We start from the raw sequence: 20,283 nt of genomic DNA, 5'->3' as shown, positions 1-20,283 counted from the left end.
GCCGTTCCGTTTTTGCACGCATCATTTATTTGGTTGTTTCCAGCCCGCCCCACCTCAAAGTTATTATTTCCGGGCCTATAGACCACACCCACCAGCGTCTTCCTCCCCTTGCTGTTCCTTATCTCCATCCACAACGATTCCACATTTTGCTCTTTGGAGCCTATATCTTCCCTTACTACTGCCCTGATATTATACTTAATTAACAGAGCTACCCCACCCCCTTTTTCCTCCCGTCTATCCTTCCTAAATACCTGATACCCCTGGATATTCAGTTCCCAGTCCCTGTCACCCTGTAACCACGTTTCCGTAATGGCCACCAGATCATACCCATTTGTGCTGATTTGCACCACCAGCTCATTCATTTTGTTCTGGATGCTTCATGCATTCAGGTAAAGTGTCTTTATACCAGCCTTTATCTGGACCTTATTTGTAGAAACGCTACTAACCTCTCTCATGCCCCCTACTCCTTTAATTAGCGGAACATCCTCAACATTTACCTGCACCCGTTCCCTCTCCTTTACTTTAGACATTGTAATTTCTCCCACCCCTGCAACCCCCCCGCCCCTACTAATTAGTTTAAAGCCCTATCTACAGCCCTAGTTATATGATTCGCCAGGACTCTGGTCCCAGCACGGTTCAGACTAAGACCATCCCATCTGAACAGGTCCCATCTGCCCCAATACTGGTGCCAATGCCCCATAAATTCAAACCCATTCCTCCCACACCAATCCCTGAGCCACCCATTCATCTCCTTAATCCTATTTACCCTGCGCCCATCTGCATGTGGTTCAGGTAGTAATCCAGAGATAACCACCTTGTCGGTTCTGCTTTTTAATTTGATTCCCAGCTTTGCACACTCCCTCTGCAGATCCTTAGTTCCCATTTTGCCTATGTCACTGGCACCCACATGAACCACGACGACCGGATTCTCACCCTCCCACTCCAGGTTCCTCTGCAGCCCAGATGAGACATCCTGGACCCGAGCACCAGGCAGGCAACACACATAAGAACATAACATAAGAACATAAGAAATAGGAGCAGGAGTAGGCCATCTAGCCCTTCGAGCCTGCCCCGCCATTCAATAAGATCATGGCTGATCTGTCGTGGCTCAGTTCCACTTTCCTGCCCTCTCCCCATAACCCTTAATCCCCTCGCTTATCAAAAACCCATCAACCCGCGTCTTAAAAATATTTAGCGAGGCAGCCTCCACCACTTCAACGGGCAGAGAATTCCAGAGATTCACCACCCTTTGAGTGAAGAAGTTCCTCCTCAACTCCGTTCTAAACCGCCCCCCCGCTTTATCTTGAGGCTGTGCCCCCTAGTCCTACCGTCCTTTCTGAGCGGGAAGAGTCTCTCCACCTCTATCCTATCCATCCCATTCATCATCTTATATGTCTCAATGAGATCTCCCCTCATTCTTCTAAACTCTAACGAGTACAAGCCTAGTTTATTCAGCCTCTCCTCATAGCTCAACCCCCTCAACTCCGGCATCAGCCTAGTAAACCTCCTCTGCACTCCCTCCAAGCCAAAATATCCTTGCGTAAGTGCGGCGACCAAAACTGCACACAGTACTCCAGCTGCAGCCTCACCAATGCCCTATACAGCTGCAGCAAGACCTCCCTACTTTTATATTCTACCCCCTCGCTATAAAGGCCAGCATCCCATTCACCTTCCTGACCACCTGCTGCACCTGCAGGCTGGGTTTTTGCGACTCATGCACAAGGACCCCGAGGTCCCTCTGCACCGTCGCCTGCTGCAGTTTTTCGCCACATAAGTAATAGTCCTTCCTACCATTATTCCTACCAAAGTGGACCACCTCGCACTTGCCAACGTTAAATTCCATTTGCCAGTTCCTGGCCCATTCGCCCAGCCTATCTAGATCCTTCTGCAGACTCTCCACACCCTCCACACAATTTGCCATTCCACCCTTCGGTATTCTTTATCCTTATCACAAAGGACAGTGTCAATGCCCCTAACTACACTATCCCCAATTACCACTACATGCCTCTTTACTTCCTTCGCTTTGACCTCTCCCTGCAGTAGGAGGCTGGTTGTGTGGAGAAGTGCAGCCCCTTCACACACTGATCCTCAAAGTTTCAAGGAGGTACCTCTTGGTCATAGTGCTATGTACTCCAGAAAGAAGCTCTTCCCTCCCTGTCTTCCAGCAGAGCACCATCAGCTGCTACTCTTGACAGCAATCTTTGAACACAGATATTTGATTCTGATTTGATTTATTATTGTCCCATGTACACAGTGAAAAGTATTGTTTCTTGCATGCTATAAAGACACACCAAACCATTCATAGAGAAGGAAACAAGAGTGTGCAGAATGTAGTGTTACAGTCATAGCTTGGGTGTAGAGAAAGATCAACTTAATGCAGGATAGGTCCATTTAAAAGTCTGATGGCAGCAGGGAAGAAGCTGTTCTTGAGTCGGTTGGTACGGGACCTCAGACTTTTGTATCTTTTTCCTGACGGAAGATGGTGGAAAATGCCTGGGATGTATGGGGTCCTTAATTATGCTGGCTGCTTGGATGAGAAGTTGGTTTGTGTGATGAATTGGGCTACATTCATGACTTTTTGTAGTTTCTTAGGGAATTGGGCAGAGCAGGAGCCATACCAAGCTGTGATACAACCAGAAAGAATACTTCCTATGGTTTCATAGCACACTAATACACAGTTTAGTATGATCTGACTGCCCCTTAAAATATTTGAGTGGGTCCAGCACAGGAAGGACTTCATTAACTGCAGTTGAAATGCATTGAGACCCTCAGGACATTATAGGACTGTAGTTTGCATGTATCCATTGAGCACAATCCTGCTTCTCTGGGGCAGTCACTCACATAAGTGTACATCAAAGCAACAGTGATAAGGAACTGATTTGGAACAGGAAAGTAAATAATTCCAACATATTGTAACCGTACACACACCGTATTTCTTCAGGAAAGTTTTGCCACTCCCCTCCCTTCCCCCATCCATGTATTTCATTGAGTTTTTAAAAATTGTCCCTCAGCTCTTTGGCCAGCTGTTTGTCACCAGTGCGTTGGTTGTATGTTTACAAAGTATTTACAATTGCAACAAATTTATATAGCACCTTTTTAATGTAATGAAACGTCCCAGGACGGTTCACAGGAACATTAGAAAATAAAAGCATCACACCAGTGACCAAAAGCTTAATCAAAGAGAGAGATTTTAAGCACTGTCATAAAAGAGGAAAGTGACTCGGAGTCAGAGCAGTGTTGGGAGGGAATTCCAGACCTTTCTGCCTTGGCAACAGAAGGTGTGCACTCCAACAATGGACTAATTAAAATTGAAGGTGCTCAAGAGGCCAGAATTAGAGAAGCACAAATATCTCAGAGGAATCGAGGTGGGGGGGGGCTATGCAGGAATTTGAAAATGAGGATTTTTAAAATCAAAACAAACAAGCAGCCAAAGTAGGTCACTGGGTAATGATAGGGAAATGGTGTGGGTTAAAACTGGAGCAGCAGGTTTTGAATTACTTTAAGCTATAAGAGGGTAAAATTTGGGAGACCAGCCAAGTGTCTGGAATAGTTGAGTCTAGAGGGAACAAAGCAGGAATGAGAATTTTACCAGCAGATGAGCTGAGATCCAGGTGGAAATAGATATAGTGATAGCACAGATATGAGGTTGGAACAAGGACATACAGATCCTTTTGTACATCGGTATTTCCAATCTTTCACTGATTAAATAATCATCTGCCATTCTGCTTCTCCATCTGAGGTGGAGAACTTCACGTTAATCCATGTTTTACTGCATCTATCATGTATCTATCTGTTCATTCACTGAAATTGTCTAAATCACCTTGAAGCCTTTTAACATCCTCCTCCCCACTCGCAATCACACCAGCTTTCAGCACCTCAATCTGCGATCTCTAATATTGATAAATCAAGAGGAGAAATATGTGGAAACAATTCAATCTCCAATTTCCCTTAAATGTCACATCCTGATTTGGATATATATTGCCATTGTTCATTGTCACTGATAAATATCTTGAAATTTCTTACCACTGTTGGAAGGATTGAGAACCAGAGATGAAGGGGAATAATACCCACTACTAATAATTATGGAAGAGGATAGTGGCCATATCATATTAAGTAACTATAGCCAGTGAAAACAAATTTATATTAAACTGATAAGCTGCTGAATAAAAACTGTCTGTTCAGGTAAGAGGAGAAGGAGCCTGGGGAAAGGCCTTTGACACAGTAAAAAGTCTAACAACACCAGGTTTGAGTCCAATCGATTTATCTGATAGTAAACTCACTAGCTTTCAAGGTTTCCCTCTTCTTCAGGTGAATGGAGAGTTCTGGCCTCAGACAGAGCATATAAAGCACAGACAGTTTAGAGATTACTGATTAGAATGCAAATCTTTACACCTAACCTGCTGTTCAAGTCTTAAAGTGGCCAACAATATGAGTGGAAGGAGCACTGATCACAGGTTAAAGAGATGCGTATTGTCTCCAGATAGTGCAGTAAGTGAGGTTTTGCAAACCCAGGCAAGTCACGGGGGTTACAGATAGTGCAACATGAACCCAAGATCCCTGTTGAGACCGTCCTCATGTGTGTGGAACTTGGCTATCAGTCTCTGCTCAGCGACTCTGCGCTGTCGTGTGTCGTGAAGGCCGCCTTGGAGAACGCTTACCCGAAGGTCAGAGGCTGAATGCCCGTGACCACTGAAGTGTTCGCCAACAGGAAGAGAACAGTCTTGCCTGGTGATTGTCAAGCGATGTTCATTCATCCGTTGTCGTAGAGTCCACATCATGAAAGGCCTTTGAGGCAGACATTAGAATGATTTGTTTTAAAAATGTCCTTCCGGATACGAGGTGAAGATAAAGGAATCTTGACCTTGGGAACTGTGGGAGAATTACACAAAGGCAATTTGTCACGTCTTTTCTGCGCTGGTTCTCCAAAGGAGCAATTCACTTAGGGCCATCTATCTCCACCACACTCCCAGATCCTAACCACTCGTTGTGTGAATCTGCCTCCACCATACTCTCAAACAGTATATTCCAGATCCTAACCACTCACTGTGTCAATCGTGTATTCCAGATCTTAACCGCTCGCTGTGTAAATCTGCCTCCATTACACTCTGACAGTGCATTCCAGATGCTAACCACTTGCTGTGTGAATCTGTCTCCACCACACTCTCAGACATGCTTTCCAGCCTAACCATTTGCTGTGTGAATCTACCTCCATCATCTTCTCAAACAGTACAGGCCAGATCCTAACCACTTGCTGTTTGACCCTGCCTCTCCCACCCTCTCAGACAGTACATTCCCAATCCTAACCACTTATTGTGTGAATCTACCTCCATCACACTCAGATAGTACATTCTAAATCCTGGCCATTCACTGACCAAATCTTTAAGACTGATCAGAGTGCTGAATTCAGAAATACACGTTATGTTGTAGTTTCAAATTTGAGTACAAGTAATTAGCATTGATCAAGCAAATCGTAAGAGTTATCTCTATCCACTCACAATTATGGATTAAGCTTACATTATTCATGAGATGCAGATATTAAAATCAATCACAATTGCCTTACGCTTGCTTGATTACAATATCCACTCAGCATAAAATTTTTAATTGCATCAATAGGCCATTGTCCCAACTATTCTTAACACTACAGCGGTGTCTAAATATTAGAACACAAATCAACCTAATGGCTACTTTAATAGCTTTTCCCAAGGTCAAGATTCCTTTATCTTCACCTCATATCTGGAAGGACATTTTTAAAACAAATCATTCTAATGTCTGCCTCAAAGGCCTTTCCCCAGGCTTCTTCCCCTCTTACCTGAACAGACAGTTTTTATTCAGCAGCTTATCAGCTTAATATATAATTTGTTTTCACTGGCTATAGTTACTTAATATGATATGGCCACTATTCTCTTCCATAATTATTGGTTTGGGTATTACTCCCCTTCACCTCTGGTTCTCAATCCTCCAATAATGGGAACAGTTTCTCCTTGTCTCTTCTGTCCAGATTCTTCATGATTTTGAAAACCTCTATCAAATCTCATCTCAACCTTCTCCAAGGAGAACAGTCCCAACTTCTCCAATCTATCTGTGAAACTGAAGTTGCTCATCCCTGGAACCATTCTCATGAATCTTTTCTGCACTCTCTCTAATGCCTTCACAGCCTTCCTAAAGTGCCATGTCCCGATCTGGAGACAGTACTCCAGATGGGTCTGAAACAATGTTTTGTGCGGGTTTAACAAAGCTTCTTGGTTTTATATTCTATACCCCTGTTGATAAAGCCCAGGATGTTACATGCTTTATTAAAGTAAAGTTTATTTATTCGTCACAAGTAAGGCTTCCATTAACACTGCAATGAAGTTACTGCAAAATTCTCCCAGTCACCACATTCCGGCACCTGTTCGGGTCAATGCACCTGACCAGCACATTTTCCACACTGTGGGAGGAAACCCATCCAGTCACGGAGGACATGCAGACTCCACACAGACAGTGACACAAGCTAGGAATCGAACCCAGGACCATGGCACTGTGAGGCAGCAGTGATAACCACTGTGCCACTCCTCTCTTAACCTGTCCTGTCCCCTTCAATGATTTATGTACTTATACTCCCAGGTCCCACTGACCCTGCAGCCCTGTTAAAATTGTATCCTTTATATTGTCTCTGCATTCTTTTATCAAAATCAATCACTTCACACTTATTGCTATTGAATTTCATCTCCCACTTGCCCATCCATTCCACCAACCTGAGTGTTCTTTTGAATTTCTACACTGTTCTCACAGTTCACAATACTTCCATGTTTTGTATCATCCTCCAATTTTGAAACATTTACAGTTCTCCAGTCCTCTGGCACCACTCCTGACTCTAAGACTGGAAAATTTTTGCCACTGCCTCTGTAATTTCTACTATCGCTTCCCTTGGTATCCTTGGATGCATCTCATCCACTTTTGTTTTCTTACATTAAGTATAGACAGCCTATCCAGTGCCACCTCTTTGTCAAGTTTAAACTCTTCCAGTGTCTGAATTATCTCACTTTCACAGTGACCTGTGCTACATCTTCCTTGGTAAAGACCAATGCAAAGTATTAATTTAACAGCTCAGCAATGCAGCCTGCCTCTATGGTCATAATTCCTTTGCCACTCTTTGACTATCTATTTGCCTACAGAAGACCATTGGATTCCCTTTTTTGTTAGCTGCCAGTCTCTTTTCATGCTCTCGTTTATTTTATTTGCTTTATCAATTCCACTTTGAACCTTCAATATTCAGCCTGGTTCTCTGTTGGATTCTCTACCTGCCATCAGTTATAAATATTCTTTTTCTCCATCAGCTTAATCTTTGTCTCTTTTGTCATCGAGGGAGCTCTGGATTTCTGCCTTTCTCCTGTGTGGGAATAACCTTGACTTTGCCTGATCTATCTGCTCTTTAAAGGCAGCCCCTTGTTCATAAAATCATAGAAACCCTTCAAGGCAAAAGGAGGCTATTTGGCCCATCAAATCTACACTGACTCTCGGATAGAGCATCCTATGCTCCACATAACTCCACATAACCCCGCCAATCCCCCTAACATATACATCCCTGGACACTAAGGGGCAATTTAGAAGGGCTGCACATGTTTGGACAATGGGATGAACCCAGAGGAAGCCCACACAGATACAGGGAAAAGGTGCAAACTCCACACAAACCCGAGGCTGGAACTGGACCTGGATCCCTGGTGCTGTGAAGTAACAGTGCCAACCACTGTGCCACCATCTTCCCTTAAAAGAGTTAAGGAAGTTTGCATTGGACTTTTAGGTCATCAGGGAAATTAGTACTAGAAAGAAGGGTTATGACAGATGAATTGAACAAGTATTTTGCATTGGTCTTCACTCAATATATATGACATCCCCGATTATCTGTAAATTCGGAAATCGGTTACTGTTCCTCCTGTCAACCTTTGACTCCAATTTATCTGGCTCAGGTCCATTCTCACCCCATTGAGTTTTGGCTTTCCCCCAGTTCATTATTTTTACTGGATTGTTCCTTGCTGTTTTCCATAGCCATCCTAAACTTTACAATACAATGATCACTGTCCCTAAATGTTCAGCTGATACTTGATCCACTTGGACCCCTCATTCCAAAAAACCAGGTCCAGCAATGCTTCCTTTCTCATTGATGTGGAGATGCTGGCGTTGGTCTGGGGTGGGAACAGTAAGAAGTTTCATCACACAAGGTTAAAGTCCAACGGGTTTATTTGGAATTGCGAACTTTCATCAGGTGAGTGGAGAGACATCTTATTGTACTCCTTTCTCATTGGATTGGAATCATACTGCAATGGAAGTTCTCCTTAACGCACTCAAGCAACTCTTATCCCTGTCTGCACTTTACCCCATTATTATCCAAGTCTATATTCAGATAATTGAAGTTCCCATTATAACTGCTGTATAATTCTTGCACCTCTGCCATTCCCTTGCTAATTTGTCCCTCTGCATCTTTCTAGTTTGGTAGCCTATAGACTACACCAAGCAATGGAATTGCACTTTTTTTGGGTTTTAGCTCAAACCAAATAGATTCTGCCCTTGATCGAGCTGGATGCTCACTTTCACTCTTTCTCTCTCTCTCTCTCTCTCCAGCACTGCAATGTTTTCCCCATTCCTGTCCTTCCTGAACAATTTATATTTAGGGATATTTAATACCAAGTGCTGCCTACAAAAACTGAAGAAATTCAAGAAGTCCTGGTAGCAACTTACATCAAACCAGAACAGACATTCTGAGGCACCACCTTTCAGATGTAATGTTAAATTGAGGTTGCTTTTTTTTGTAAAGTGGTCGTTGAAGGCCCCCTGGTGCTACTGAAAGAGTCAATATTTCTCCCAGCATCTTAGTCAAGTTTGTTTCTGTGCCATTAATCCAGATGAACATGATTTTCAACTCTGTTTGCAGGATCTTGCTATGTAGATACCAGATGGAAATTATTGTTTGTAAGGAGTTTGAGGATGAGACAAGAGGCTTTATAAATGTAAACTCTTTCTTTAATTATCTCTCCACTGCATGTTGAAGTAGCTTAATTTCTAATCTGAACTGATAGGAATTGATTTTGGTCGCTCATTGTATATTTTCCACACTGCACAGTCTATCTGTTATATTTTATTTATTCTGCTACGTCACATTGGTTAATTGTACCCATGCTGTCTCCTTTCTCTGTTCACAGTTGCCCCTCAGATTGCCATGTACCCTGAAGTCTTGGTAGAATGGGGACAGCCCAACACATTGATCTGTCTGGCTGATGGATTCTACCCTCCACGTATCACCATGAAGTTTAGGAAGAACAATGAAGAACTGACTAATGGCATCAACATCACAGAGTATTATATAAAGAAGGATTATTCCTTCCAGAGATTCACATACTTGCAATTCACCCCGAGTCCTGGAGACATGTATTCCTGTCATGTGGAACATGAGGGTCTGGAGCAGCCAGCGACTGTGTTTTGGAGTGAGTTTGGATTTGATTATCTGGGAACTGGTTTCAGAATTGATTTCTAACAAGATGCTGTGGAAGAGTCAGACTTCATGTCTCATTCTTCAAAGGCCTCAATTGATGTTTTTGCACTTCAAATGTGGATAGAATCTCATGTAATAAAATATAATAATTAGTTTAACTGGCTGTTGAGTATGGTTGGGGCATTAGATTGGATTTACAATTAGAATCCAATAAATATCAACATCTGTAATTCAATCAAATCTTGGTCTACAGGGAATGAGAATAAGTGGTTCATTGTGTAATCTTCAGCAATGAATCTCTGTTCAGTGTTGAACTTCCATTACATTCTGCAGAAAATGTGTGTAGCACAACAGAATAAAAGCCTGTATCAGGCCAGGTGCAATATGTGTCCATTACATTTTGGGACTTTTTTTCTCTGTGCTGCATGTTCTATATAGTTAGAAATATTTAGTTTGAATTATTCTCATGAGTGAGTTTTTCACTCAACTTGGACCTCCAGACTATGTTTAGTGAAATCTCGGGCAGAAAAGAGATTTAACTAATGTTTCACCTTTTCTGAGAAGCAGAATATCATATCAAATCCTGTTTTAGACTTTAATTGTGAAAAGAAATCAATGATAAATTAAGAACAAATAAATTAACACAAAGTTATGATGGCAGGGCTGGTGATGTGTTGCATCTGCTGTATGTGAGTTGGCACGGACACCAATGTGATCCACAGCAAACATATCTGCAGCGAATGGTTGCAGCTTCAGGAAGTTTGATTCAGAATGAATGAGATAAGGTTTGAGCTGTGGACACTGCGATGCATTCAGGAGGGGGAAAGTTATCTGAACACTTTGTTCCAGAAGGCAGGTATACCCCTTAGAATAGAGCCCTCTGATTTGGTCAGTGGTCCGGGACAGGAGAGTGTGTCTGCGAGTGAAGCAGGTAAGGGGATTGAGAACATAGGAGCCTCAGCAAATGCCCTATAGGTGCAGAATGTATGGATGAGAATGGGGACAGCAAGGTGGACAAGTGAACTGGCCTTGGCATTGTGGTACTGGAAGCCATTCATGTTGGGGGAGTAAATAGGAATGTTGTGGTGGTAGAGGACAGTATAGCAAAAGGGATAGACACAGTTCTGTGCAGAGGAAAACGAGAATCCAGCTGGCTGTGTTGCCTGCCCAATGCCAGAGTTTGGGACATCTGATTAGGGCTGGAGAGGAATTTTCCGTGGGAAGGGGAGGATCCCATTGTTGTGGTCTATGTGGGATACTGACAGCAGAAATGGGACTAGGAAGGAAATTCTGGATAGCAAGTATCAGCAACGAGAGGTTAAATTGAAAAGCAGAACCTCAAAGATAATAATCTCTGGATTGAGTGCAGGGAAGTGGTGGCACAGTAGTTTTGTCACTGGACTAGCAATCCAGAGACCTAGGTTAATGCTCCAGGGACCTAGGTTTGAATCCCACCACAGTAGATTGTGAAATTTGAATTCAGTAAAAATCTGGAATTAAAAGCCTGATGATGACAATGAGACCATTGTTGATTGTGGTAAAAACCCATCTGGTTCACTAACATCCTTGGTGAAGGAAATCTGCCACCCTTACCCACATGTGACTTCAGACCCACAGCAGTGTGGTTGATCCTGAGATGGTCCAGCGAGGCACTCAGTTATATCAAACAACTTAAGGAAATTGGATAAAAAATGAAACCAGACTAACCACCCAACATCAATGTAAGCACCAGGAATGAACATGGCAAATCCAGCCCTGTCAATCCTACAAAGTTCTCCTCACTAACATCTGGGGGCTAGTGCCAAAATTGGGAGAGCTGTCTCACAGACTAGTCAAGCAACAGCCTGACATAATCAGAATCATGGAATCATACCTTACAGATAATATCCCAAACACCACCATTACCATCTCTGGATATGTCCTGTCCTACTGGTAGGACAACCCAGTAGAGGTAGCAGTGGCACAGTGGTGTATATATAGTCAGGAGGGAGTTGTTATGGGAGTTTTCAACATCGACTGTGGACCCATTAAGTCTCATGACATCAGACCAGACATGGGCAAGGAAACCTCCTGCTGATTATCATGTACTGTCTCCCCCTCAGCTGATGAATTAGTCAGTATCCTTCTTGGAAGGGTACACTACTTGGAGGAAGCACTGAGAGTGACAAGGGCACTGAATGTACTCTGGGTGGGGCACTTCAATTTTCTTTTTTATTCATTTGTGGGACATGGGCATCACTGGCTGGCCAGCATTTATCGCCCATCCCTAATTGCCCTTGAGAAGGTGGTGGTGAGCTGCCTTCTTGAATTGCCATGTTCTGTGAGTTGACTGACAACGCTGTTAGGGAGAAAATTCCAAGATTTTGACCCAGCGACTGCAAAGGAATGGTGATACATTTCCAAGTCAAGATGGTGAGTGGCTTGGAGGGGAACTTGCAGGTGGTGGTGTTCCCATTTATCTGCTGCCCTTGTCCTTCAAGATGGAAGTGGTTGTGAGTTTGGAAGGTGCTGTCTAAGGATCTTTGGTGAATTGCTGCAGTGCATCTGGTGGATAGTACACACTGCTGCTACTGAGTGTCAGTGGTGGAGAGATTGAATGTTTGTGGATGTGTTGCTAACCAAGCAGGCTGCTTTGTCCTGGGTGGTGTGAAGCTTCTTGAGTGTTGCTGGAGCTGCACCTATCTGGGCAAGTGGGGGGTATTCCATCACACTCCTGACTTGTGCATGTTAGATGGCAGATAGGCTTTGGGGAGTCAGGAGTGAGTTACTCACTGCAGTATTCCTAGCCTCTGACCTGTTCTTGTAGCCACTGTGTTTCTATAATGAGTCCAGTTGAGTTTCTGGTCAATGGTAACCGCAAGGATGTTGACAGTGGGGGTTTCAGTGGTGGTTACACCATTTGAATGTTAAGGGGCAGTAGTTAGTGTGTCTTTTATTGGTGATAGTCATTGGCATTTGTATGGCACGAATGTTACTTGTCACTTGTCAGCTCAAGCCTGGATATCGTCCAAATCTTGTTGCATTTGAACATGGACTGCTTCAGTATCTGAGGAGTTGTGAATGGTGCGGAACATTGTGCAATCATCAGCGAACATCCCCACTTCTGACTTATGACAGAGGAAAGGCAATTGATGAAGCAGCTGAAGATTGTTGGGCCTAGGACACTACCCTGAGGGACTCCTGCAGAGATGTCCTGGAGCTGAGATGACTGACCCTCCATGACCATCTTCCTATGTACTAGGTATGACTCCAACCAGCGGAGAGTTTGCCCTCTGATACCCATTGATTCCAGTTTTGCTTGGGCTCCTTAATGCCACACTTGATGCGGCCTTGATGTCAAGGACTGTCACTCTCACCTCACCTCTGGAACTCAGCTCTTTTGTCCATGTTAGAACTAAGGTTGTAATGAGGCCAGGAGTTGAGTGACACTGACAAAACCCAAACTGGGCGTCACTGAGCAGGTTCTTGCTGAGCAGGTGCTGCTTGATAGCACTGTTAATGATTCCTTCCATCACTCTCCTGATGTACTATTTCCAAAGTGCATCACCTTGCATTTATCTGGGTTAAAGACAATCTGCCATTGCTCCGGTCATCTGATTGCATCTGACAATCCATTTATATCTTACTGTAACCTCTGACCTCCTTCACTATTAACCACCCTACCAATCTTGGTATCATCAGCAAACATGCTTATTATCCACCCCCCCCACCCCCCCGCACCTACCCCATTTTATCATCTGTATCATTTATGTATATAACAAACAATAAGAGTCCCAGCACTGAAACTCGTGATACACCACTGGATACCGGCCTCCAGTCACTACCACCTATCTCTGAGCAAGTTTTGGGTCTATTTTACCAAATTCCCCTGAATTCCCGTGCTTCAACCTTCTCAATCAGTCTCCCGTGTGGGACTATGTCGAAGACTTTGCTAAAATGCGTATAAACTGTATCGGCTGCGCTTTCCTCATCCACACACTTGGTTACATTTTCAAAAAATTCCCTCGAATTAATTTGGCATGACCTCCCTCTAAAGAAGCCATGTTCATTATCTCTGATTAACCCATGCTTTTCCAAGTGGAGATTAATTCTCTCCTTCAGAATGTTCTCCTACCACTGATGTGAGACTCATGCTCTGTAATTTCATGGTTCATCTCTACCATCCTTTTTGAAAACTGGAAGCACATTAACTATCTTCCAGTTCTCTGGCACTTTCCCCATGGCCACAAGAGGAATTAAAATTTTGTGTTAGAGCTCCTGCAATTTCCTGCCTTATCTCCTGGGATGCAATTCATCTGGGCCTATGGATTTGTCAATTTTGAAGCTCGTCAGAGCCTACAATACCTCCTCACTTCCTATGTCAAACTGTGCAAGTTGCTTACAGTCCCCTTTCCTGAATTCTGTACCTGTGTTCTTTTCCTGAGTGAAAACCAATAAGAAGTATTCATTTAACACCCTTCCAGTGTCCTGTGGCTTCACACAGTTTACCTCCTGTGTCTCTTTCACTGGTTAATTTCTTCCCCTGTTGCTAGACTGCGGCTGGTGGAGAGGAAAAAACATCCTTGATCTCAGCCTCACCAACCTACTTGCCACAGATGCATCTGTCCATGACAGTCTTGGTAAGAGTGACCACCGCACAGTCCTTGTGGACAGGAATTACTCTTCACATTGAGAATACCCTCCATCATGATATGTAGCACTATCACCATACTAATTGGGATAGCCTTCAAACAGACCTAGCACCATAAGGCTGGGAATCCATAAGGTGTTGTGGGCCATCATCAGCATTAGAATTGTACTCAATCACAATCCATAGCCTCATGGCCAGCGTATCCCCCACTCTACCATTATCACCAAGCCAGGGATCAACCCTGGTTCATTAAAGAGTGCAGGAGGGCACGCCAGGAGCAGCACCAGCATAACTAAAAATGAGATGTCAACCCGGTGAAGTTACAACTTAGCATTGTTTGTATGCCAAACAACTTCAGCAACAAGTGTAGACAGAGCTAAATTATTCCACATGAACAGATTGGATCTAAGCTCTGCAGTCCTGCCATGTCCAGTTGTGAATGGTGGTAGACAATTAAACAACTCGCTGGAAGAGAAGGCTCCACAAATATCCTCATCCTCAGTGATGGAGAGCCCAGCACATCAGTGCAAAATATTGAGGCAATGCTCTGAAGAATTTGCAATAATCATTGTAAGGAAATTTGTACTCAATATGTAAGCATGTTAGTACTCAGAGAATTTGTACTGAATAATTGTACCTAAACTGGGTATGAAGTATGGAATCACGGATAGCATTAGAGTGTCTTCCTGAAATAGATTTAGGATGGGACTAGTAGGTTACTTCACATAATCAAGTATAGCTGATGAAATCAGTGCATGCAACCCGATGAAGTAGTATAGTAGTTATCCATTAATGAAAGTAAACAGCAGTCACTTGGGGAGACAATGGGTACTATACAGCTGTCCAGCTTAATATATGATTGTAACAAGCAAGAAAGAATAAAGTGAGCATGTTTTTCTTCACATTCGGCCTAAGTCAGCTAAACCACTATTGTTGTACAAGCAGAGTCGTAAAGATAAGGGCAAAGGATGTAACTACCATGGTTTCGAGAGGAAAAGAGACGTAACAATGGGTGACCAATCTCAAGCAAGGTAAATAAGGGGTCAGTACAGAAACAATGGTGGCTAAACGAGGTCACATTGTAAAAGCGAGATAAGAATCTTGAGATATGGAGCTGAAATGTGCATAAAAAGACTGTAAGCCGAGGGCTCTGTGGAGTGTTCCGGACCTCCCGGCTTTATTTCTCTTGTACTGGAAAATAAAGTCTACTGCTTGGAGGATTACAACTCAGACTCTCTGTTTCAATCGGGTTAAATAAGTTGTCGTCTTGGGGAACCACGACATCATCAGCCAAAGTGGCCAAATGGCCAAAATGGCATTTCACAGCCATAACCTGCTCACTGATACTCAGTTTGGGTTCCACCATGGGTCACTCAGCTCCTGACCTCATTACAGCCTTGGTTTAAATTTGAACAAATGAGCTGAACTCCAGATGTGGTGAGACCAACTGCCCCTACCAGCACTTTACCAGATGTAACATCAAGGAGCCCTGGCGAAACTGGAATCAATGGGTATCAGGGGGCAAAGTGTCTGTTGATTGGAGTCATACATAGGAAAATGGTTGTGGTTGTGAAGGGTCAGTCATCTCAGCTCCAGGACATCTCTGCAGGAGTTCCTCAGGGTAGTGTCCTCGGCCTAACAATCTTCAGCTGCTTCATCAATCCATCATAAGGTCAGAAGTGGGAGTGTTTGCTGATGATTGCACAATGTTCAGCATCATTCGCAGCTCCTCAGATACAGAAGAAGTCCATATCCAAATACAGCAAGACCTGGATAATCCAGGCTTGGGCTGACAAGGGGCAAGCAATGTTTATGCCATACAAGTGCCAGGCAATAAAAATGTATAACCTAATAGCCATCACAGAGACATGGTTGAATGTTGGCCAAGGCTTGGACCTGAATGTTGAAGCATGTTTCACACTTTAGAACGATACGAAACAGGGACAGAGGTAGTTCTGTTACTTGAATGACACGGTAGCACAGTGGTTAACACTGCTGCCTCACAGCGCCAGGGACCCGGGTTCAATTCCAGCCTTAGGTGACCCTCTGTATTGTGTTTGCATATTCTTCCCATGTCTGCTCCGGTTTCCTCCCACAGTCCAAAGCTGTGCAGGTTAGGTGGATTGGCCATGCTAAATTGCCCATTAGTGTCCCAAGTGGGGTAAATATGTGGCCAGGGGCTGAATAAGATGCTCTGTTGGAGAGTCAATGCAACTCAATGGGCCAAATGGCCACTTTCTACACTGTGGGGATTCTGTGATTCAGTAAGGAGCTGACCTTAACTGGTAAAAGCAAGTTATAGGGTGGAATCTTACCAGAAATGACAAAGTGCCAGGGTCTGACTGTGTGTTTCTCTCCAGAGAAACCCCTGTCCCACCACAGAGATCTCAGGGGCTCCCCCTCCTCCCCACCTAATCCCCATGATCAATACTGATTCGGACTCTGTTTGCCCCTCCCCCCACCTAAAAGTCATCACTGGCATCCTCGCAGCTCCCACTTTTGCTCCCCCCCCAACCACAAATAAATGAGTCCCCCTTCACTAGGGTCCACCCCGGTACTTCCCCCAGGACGAGTGCCAACTGGTGCCAGGGGCACTGCTTGGCCATTTCCCTCTTTCCTCCATGGGCTAAAGCCACCTTTATGCCCCGGGGAGGGGGGGGGATCCCCACAATAGGTTCGTGCCTGGGTAAATCTTTTGTAAACTTCACAGATGTGACATCATGTTGGCGATACTTGAAAATGCGGCCGGGGGACATATATGGTGTGGGATTGTATAATTATTTTGTAATTTATTTAAATATATTGTAATCGTATTCATACCTATTATGAATGTGAACCTGATTACGTCACTAGTGAGGGGCAGCGAAAATCAGAGATAACGATCTCGTCAGCAAGATTCACAATTTCTGTGTCTCACTGGATCTTGTGGACTTGAGTTTCTGCTCATAGAATCAGTTTGTGTACAGATAAGAAGTAGGAAAGATAAGAGGTCACGTGTAGTAATAGATTATAGGCCTCTAACAGTAGTTATGTTGTAGGACAGAGTATACAGGAATAAATAAATGGGGTGTGTGAGAAATCATGGGTGGCTTTAATCTTGATGTAGATTGGGTGATCAGATTTTGATTTGATTTATTATTGTCACATTTATTAACATACAGTGAAAACTAATGTCTCTTGCGTGCTAGTGAAATATGACAGGGATTAGTGCTGGGACCTCCACTATTCATAAATGGACCTATTTCTGATTGGCGATCAGTGATTAGTGGGGTTCCACAGGGGTTTGTACTAGGACCCCAACTGTTACATTATATATTAATGATTTAGAAGAGGGAACTAAATATATTCACTGCAAATTTTCAGATGATACAAAGTTGGGTGGGAGAGAGAGCTGAGAACAGAGATGCTTCAGTGTGATTTGGACAGACAGAGTGTGTGGGCACGTGCTTGGCAGATGCAGTATAATGTGGATAAATGTGAGGGTATCCACTTTGGGAGCAATAATAGGAAGACAGATTATTACTTGAGTGGGTGTAAGTTGAGAAGGTGGATACTCAATGAGACCTTAGAATTCTCATGCATCAGTTGCTGAAAGTAAGCACACAGATACAGCCAGCAGTAAAGAAGGCAAATGGTGTGTTGGCGAGAGGATTTGAGTATAGGAATAGTGATAGTTTGCTGCAATTGTATCGGGCATTGATGAGGCCACACCTGAAATATTGTGTGCAGTTTTGGTGTCCTTATCTGAGGAAGGATGTCCTTGCTATAGAGGGAGTACAGTGAAGGTTTAGCAGGCTGATTCCTGGGATGGCAGGGCGGGTATATGAGGAGGGGTTAAGTCCGTTAGGATTATATTCACTGGAGTTTAGTAGGGTGAGAGGGATCTCATAGAAATTTATAAAATTCACTTCCTATACCCCCATGTCAATCCCAATCTAGTCACACTGCTCTGGATTCTTCCCATAGTGCCCTTTTAATCTCAGACTAATCCCACTGCCCCAAACTGCCCATAATCCTTTCTCATTTATAAACAAAACCAATTGATAGCCATTCTTTTCACATTGCTTAGCATCAGCTCCAAAGTCATTTCCCCATCCCCATTCCCCCCGTAGCTCTGCATAAATCCTTAACTAATTCCATTGCCCCATTCCTCCCCCCATAATCCTGAATCCCACTGTCCCACGCTGTCCTCAAAATCCTGTTTCTTTTCCTGTTTTAATACTTGATCAAATATAACTTCAATGATGTGCTGTGCTTCAGCCATTGGATGTGATACAATTCTCCATTCTTCAACTACTTTATGTATTGTTACATGTGTTAATATACAGTGAGAAGTATTGTTTCTTGCATGCTATACAGACAAAGCATATTGTTCATAGAATACATGGGGGAGAAGGAAAGAAGGTGCAGAATGTAGTGCTACAGTCATAGCTAGGGTGCAGAGAAAGATCAACTTAACATGAGGTAAGTTCATTCAAAGATTTGGCAGCGGGGAAGAAGCTGTTCTTGAGTTGGTTGGTATATGTTTGTTGAGTGTTTCAAAGAGTGGAGAAGTTTTTTTTAACTCAAGTTGTTACGGAAATGAGTGTAGGAAGCTGACAGGAACATGATTTTCAAAGAAAGTTGCATAAATAGTTGAAGAAGAAATATTGCACAGTTAGGGAGCAAAGGGCATTGGAATGGGACTAATTGGATAGCTCATTCAAAAAGCCTGCAATGATATGATGCCAAATGGCTGCCTTTTCTGCCTTATTTCTAAGTATCTCACATCCCTGCTAGTAACTAGTTTTCCATCCCTGATAGCATCCTGGTGACCTTACACTACTCTCTCTGTACATTAATATCCTTTCTCTATAGATGGTAGTCTAACTGTGGATGTATTAACATTGTATTTAAATTTATGATCAGCAATAATACCTAGCCTGTGGATCTTTGAATATGTGAATATAATTGCATCACATGGTATTGTGGACATTTGTGACCGGTATCCAGATTGTTGATGCATATGTCTGGTCAGTGAAACTCTCCACCAGTTTGTAGATTTGTTCAATGGTCTCTCCACTCTGCCGTGTTCACCATGTGTTTCAATGTGAGACACTCATAGCTTTCCTGCCTCTCTCTGTACAGAACCTGAAGTTCCTGAGGAGAAATCGGGTACAGGGACAGTGATCTGTGCTCTGGGACTCTTCCTGGGAATCATCAGTGCTGTTGTAGGGGTTATCTTGCTGATCAAAGAGAGACAGAGGCTGCAAGCGCAGCAAAACGGTACCTAGAGGTAAGTACATGTGGAGCACAAGCTGTGTGTATCATTAACATTCCTGGAAGTGACTGTCAACCAAAGTCCCTTTTCCAGATTGTTGGTCACTAAACCCCTGCAACAATATACACAAATATGGATATGAATATGCTTGGTTGTGGTACCCCTTATTAACTCTTACACAGAAAGAAGTTAGATACTTCCATAACATGCAGGATAATTTCCCTATCAAACCCACTGTTGTAAAATCACAATTAGGAAAGAACATTAAAACATTAAAATAAAACGTTGAAAGAAACAAAGAAAACAGATTAAGACAGTCGCCTTCATTCTTCTTTCTTCCAAACTGTAATTAAACACAAAATAGAACATAAGAACATAAGAACATAAGAAATAGGAGCAGGAGTAGGCCATCTAGCCCTTCAAGCCTGCCCCACCATTCAATAAGATCATGGCTGATCTGTCGTGTCTCAGTTCCACATTCCCGCCCTCTCCCCATAACCCTTAATCCCCTCGCCTATCAAAAACCTATCAACCCGCATCTTAAATACATTTAGCGAGGTAGCCTCCACCACTTCAACGGGCAGAGAATTCCAGAGATTCACCACCCTTTGAGTGAAGAAGTTCCTCCTCAACTCCGATCTAAACTGCTCCCCCCTTATCTTGAGGCTGTGTCCTCTAGTCCTACTATCCTTTCTGAGCGGGATTCTGAGCGGCAGTGGGATTCTGTAGTGTCCCGCCCTGAGTTATGGGAGCGAGATCATAGACCTCTTCCCCATCTGGGTCGAAGTCTCTTACATAAGAACATAATAAGAACATAAGAAATAGGAGCAGGAGTAGGCCATCTAGCCCTTTGAGCCTGCCCCGCCATTCAATAAGATCATGGCTGATCTGTCGTGGCTCAGTTCCACCTTCCCGCCCTCTCCCCAT

At 43.5% G+C, this 20,283-nt stretch overlaps 2 protein-coding genes across 2 annotated transcripts in view; both read left to right on the top strand.

Annotated features, from left to right (window-relative positions):
* Positions 1 to 20,283, top strand: part of LOC145348093 (H-2 class II histocompatibility antigen, E-S beta chain-like) — a 231,901-nt gene that overhangs the window by 124,833 nt on the left and 86,785 nt on the right. The gene's annotated exons all lie outside the window — the stretch shown is intronic.
* The window catches only part of LOC145348095 (H-2 class II histocompatibility antigen, A-U alpha chain-like), a 68,643-nt gene that overhangs the window by 33,621 nt on the left and 14,739 nt on the right, over positions 1 to 20,283 (top strand). Inside the window, exons 3-4 of the mRNA XM_080196237.1 lie at positions 9,177 to 9,458; positions 19,224 to 19,371. Coding sequence (XP_080052363.1) covers positions 9,177 to 9,458; positions 19,224 to 19,369 — 428 coding nt within the window. The 3' untranslated portion in view covers positions 19,370 to 19,371. The remainder of the gene's footprint in view (positions 1 to 9,176; positions 9,459 to 19,223; positions 19,372 to 20,283) is intronic.

This window comes from Carcharhinus amblyrhynchos, chromosome 9 (genome assembly GCF_965287045.1).
Source record: "Carcharhinus amblyrhynchos chromosome 9, sCarAmb.v2.hapA, whole genome shotgun sequence".
NCBI lineage: Eukaryota > Metazoa > Chordata > Chondrichthyes > Carcharhiniformes > Carcharhinidae > Carcharhinus > Carcharhinus amblyrhynchos.
Note: the sequence above shows the minus strand (reverse complement) of the source record. Positions and strands in the feature narration are given on the sequence as shown.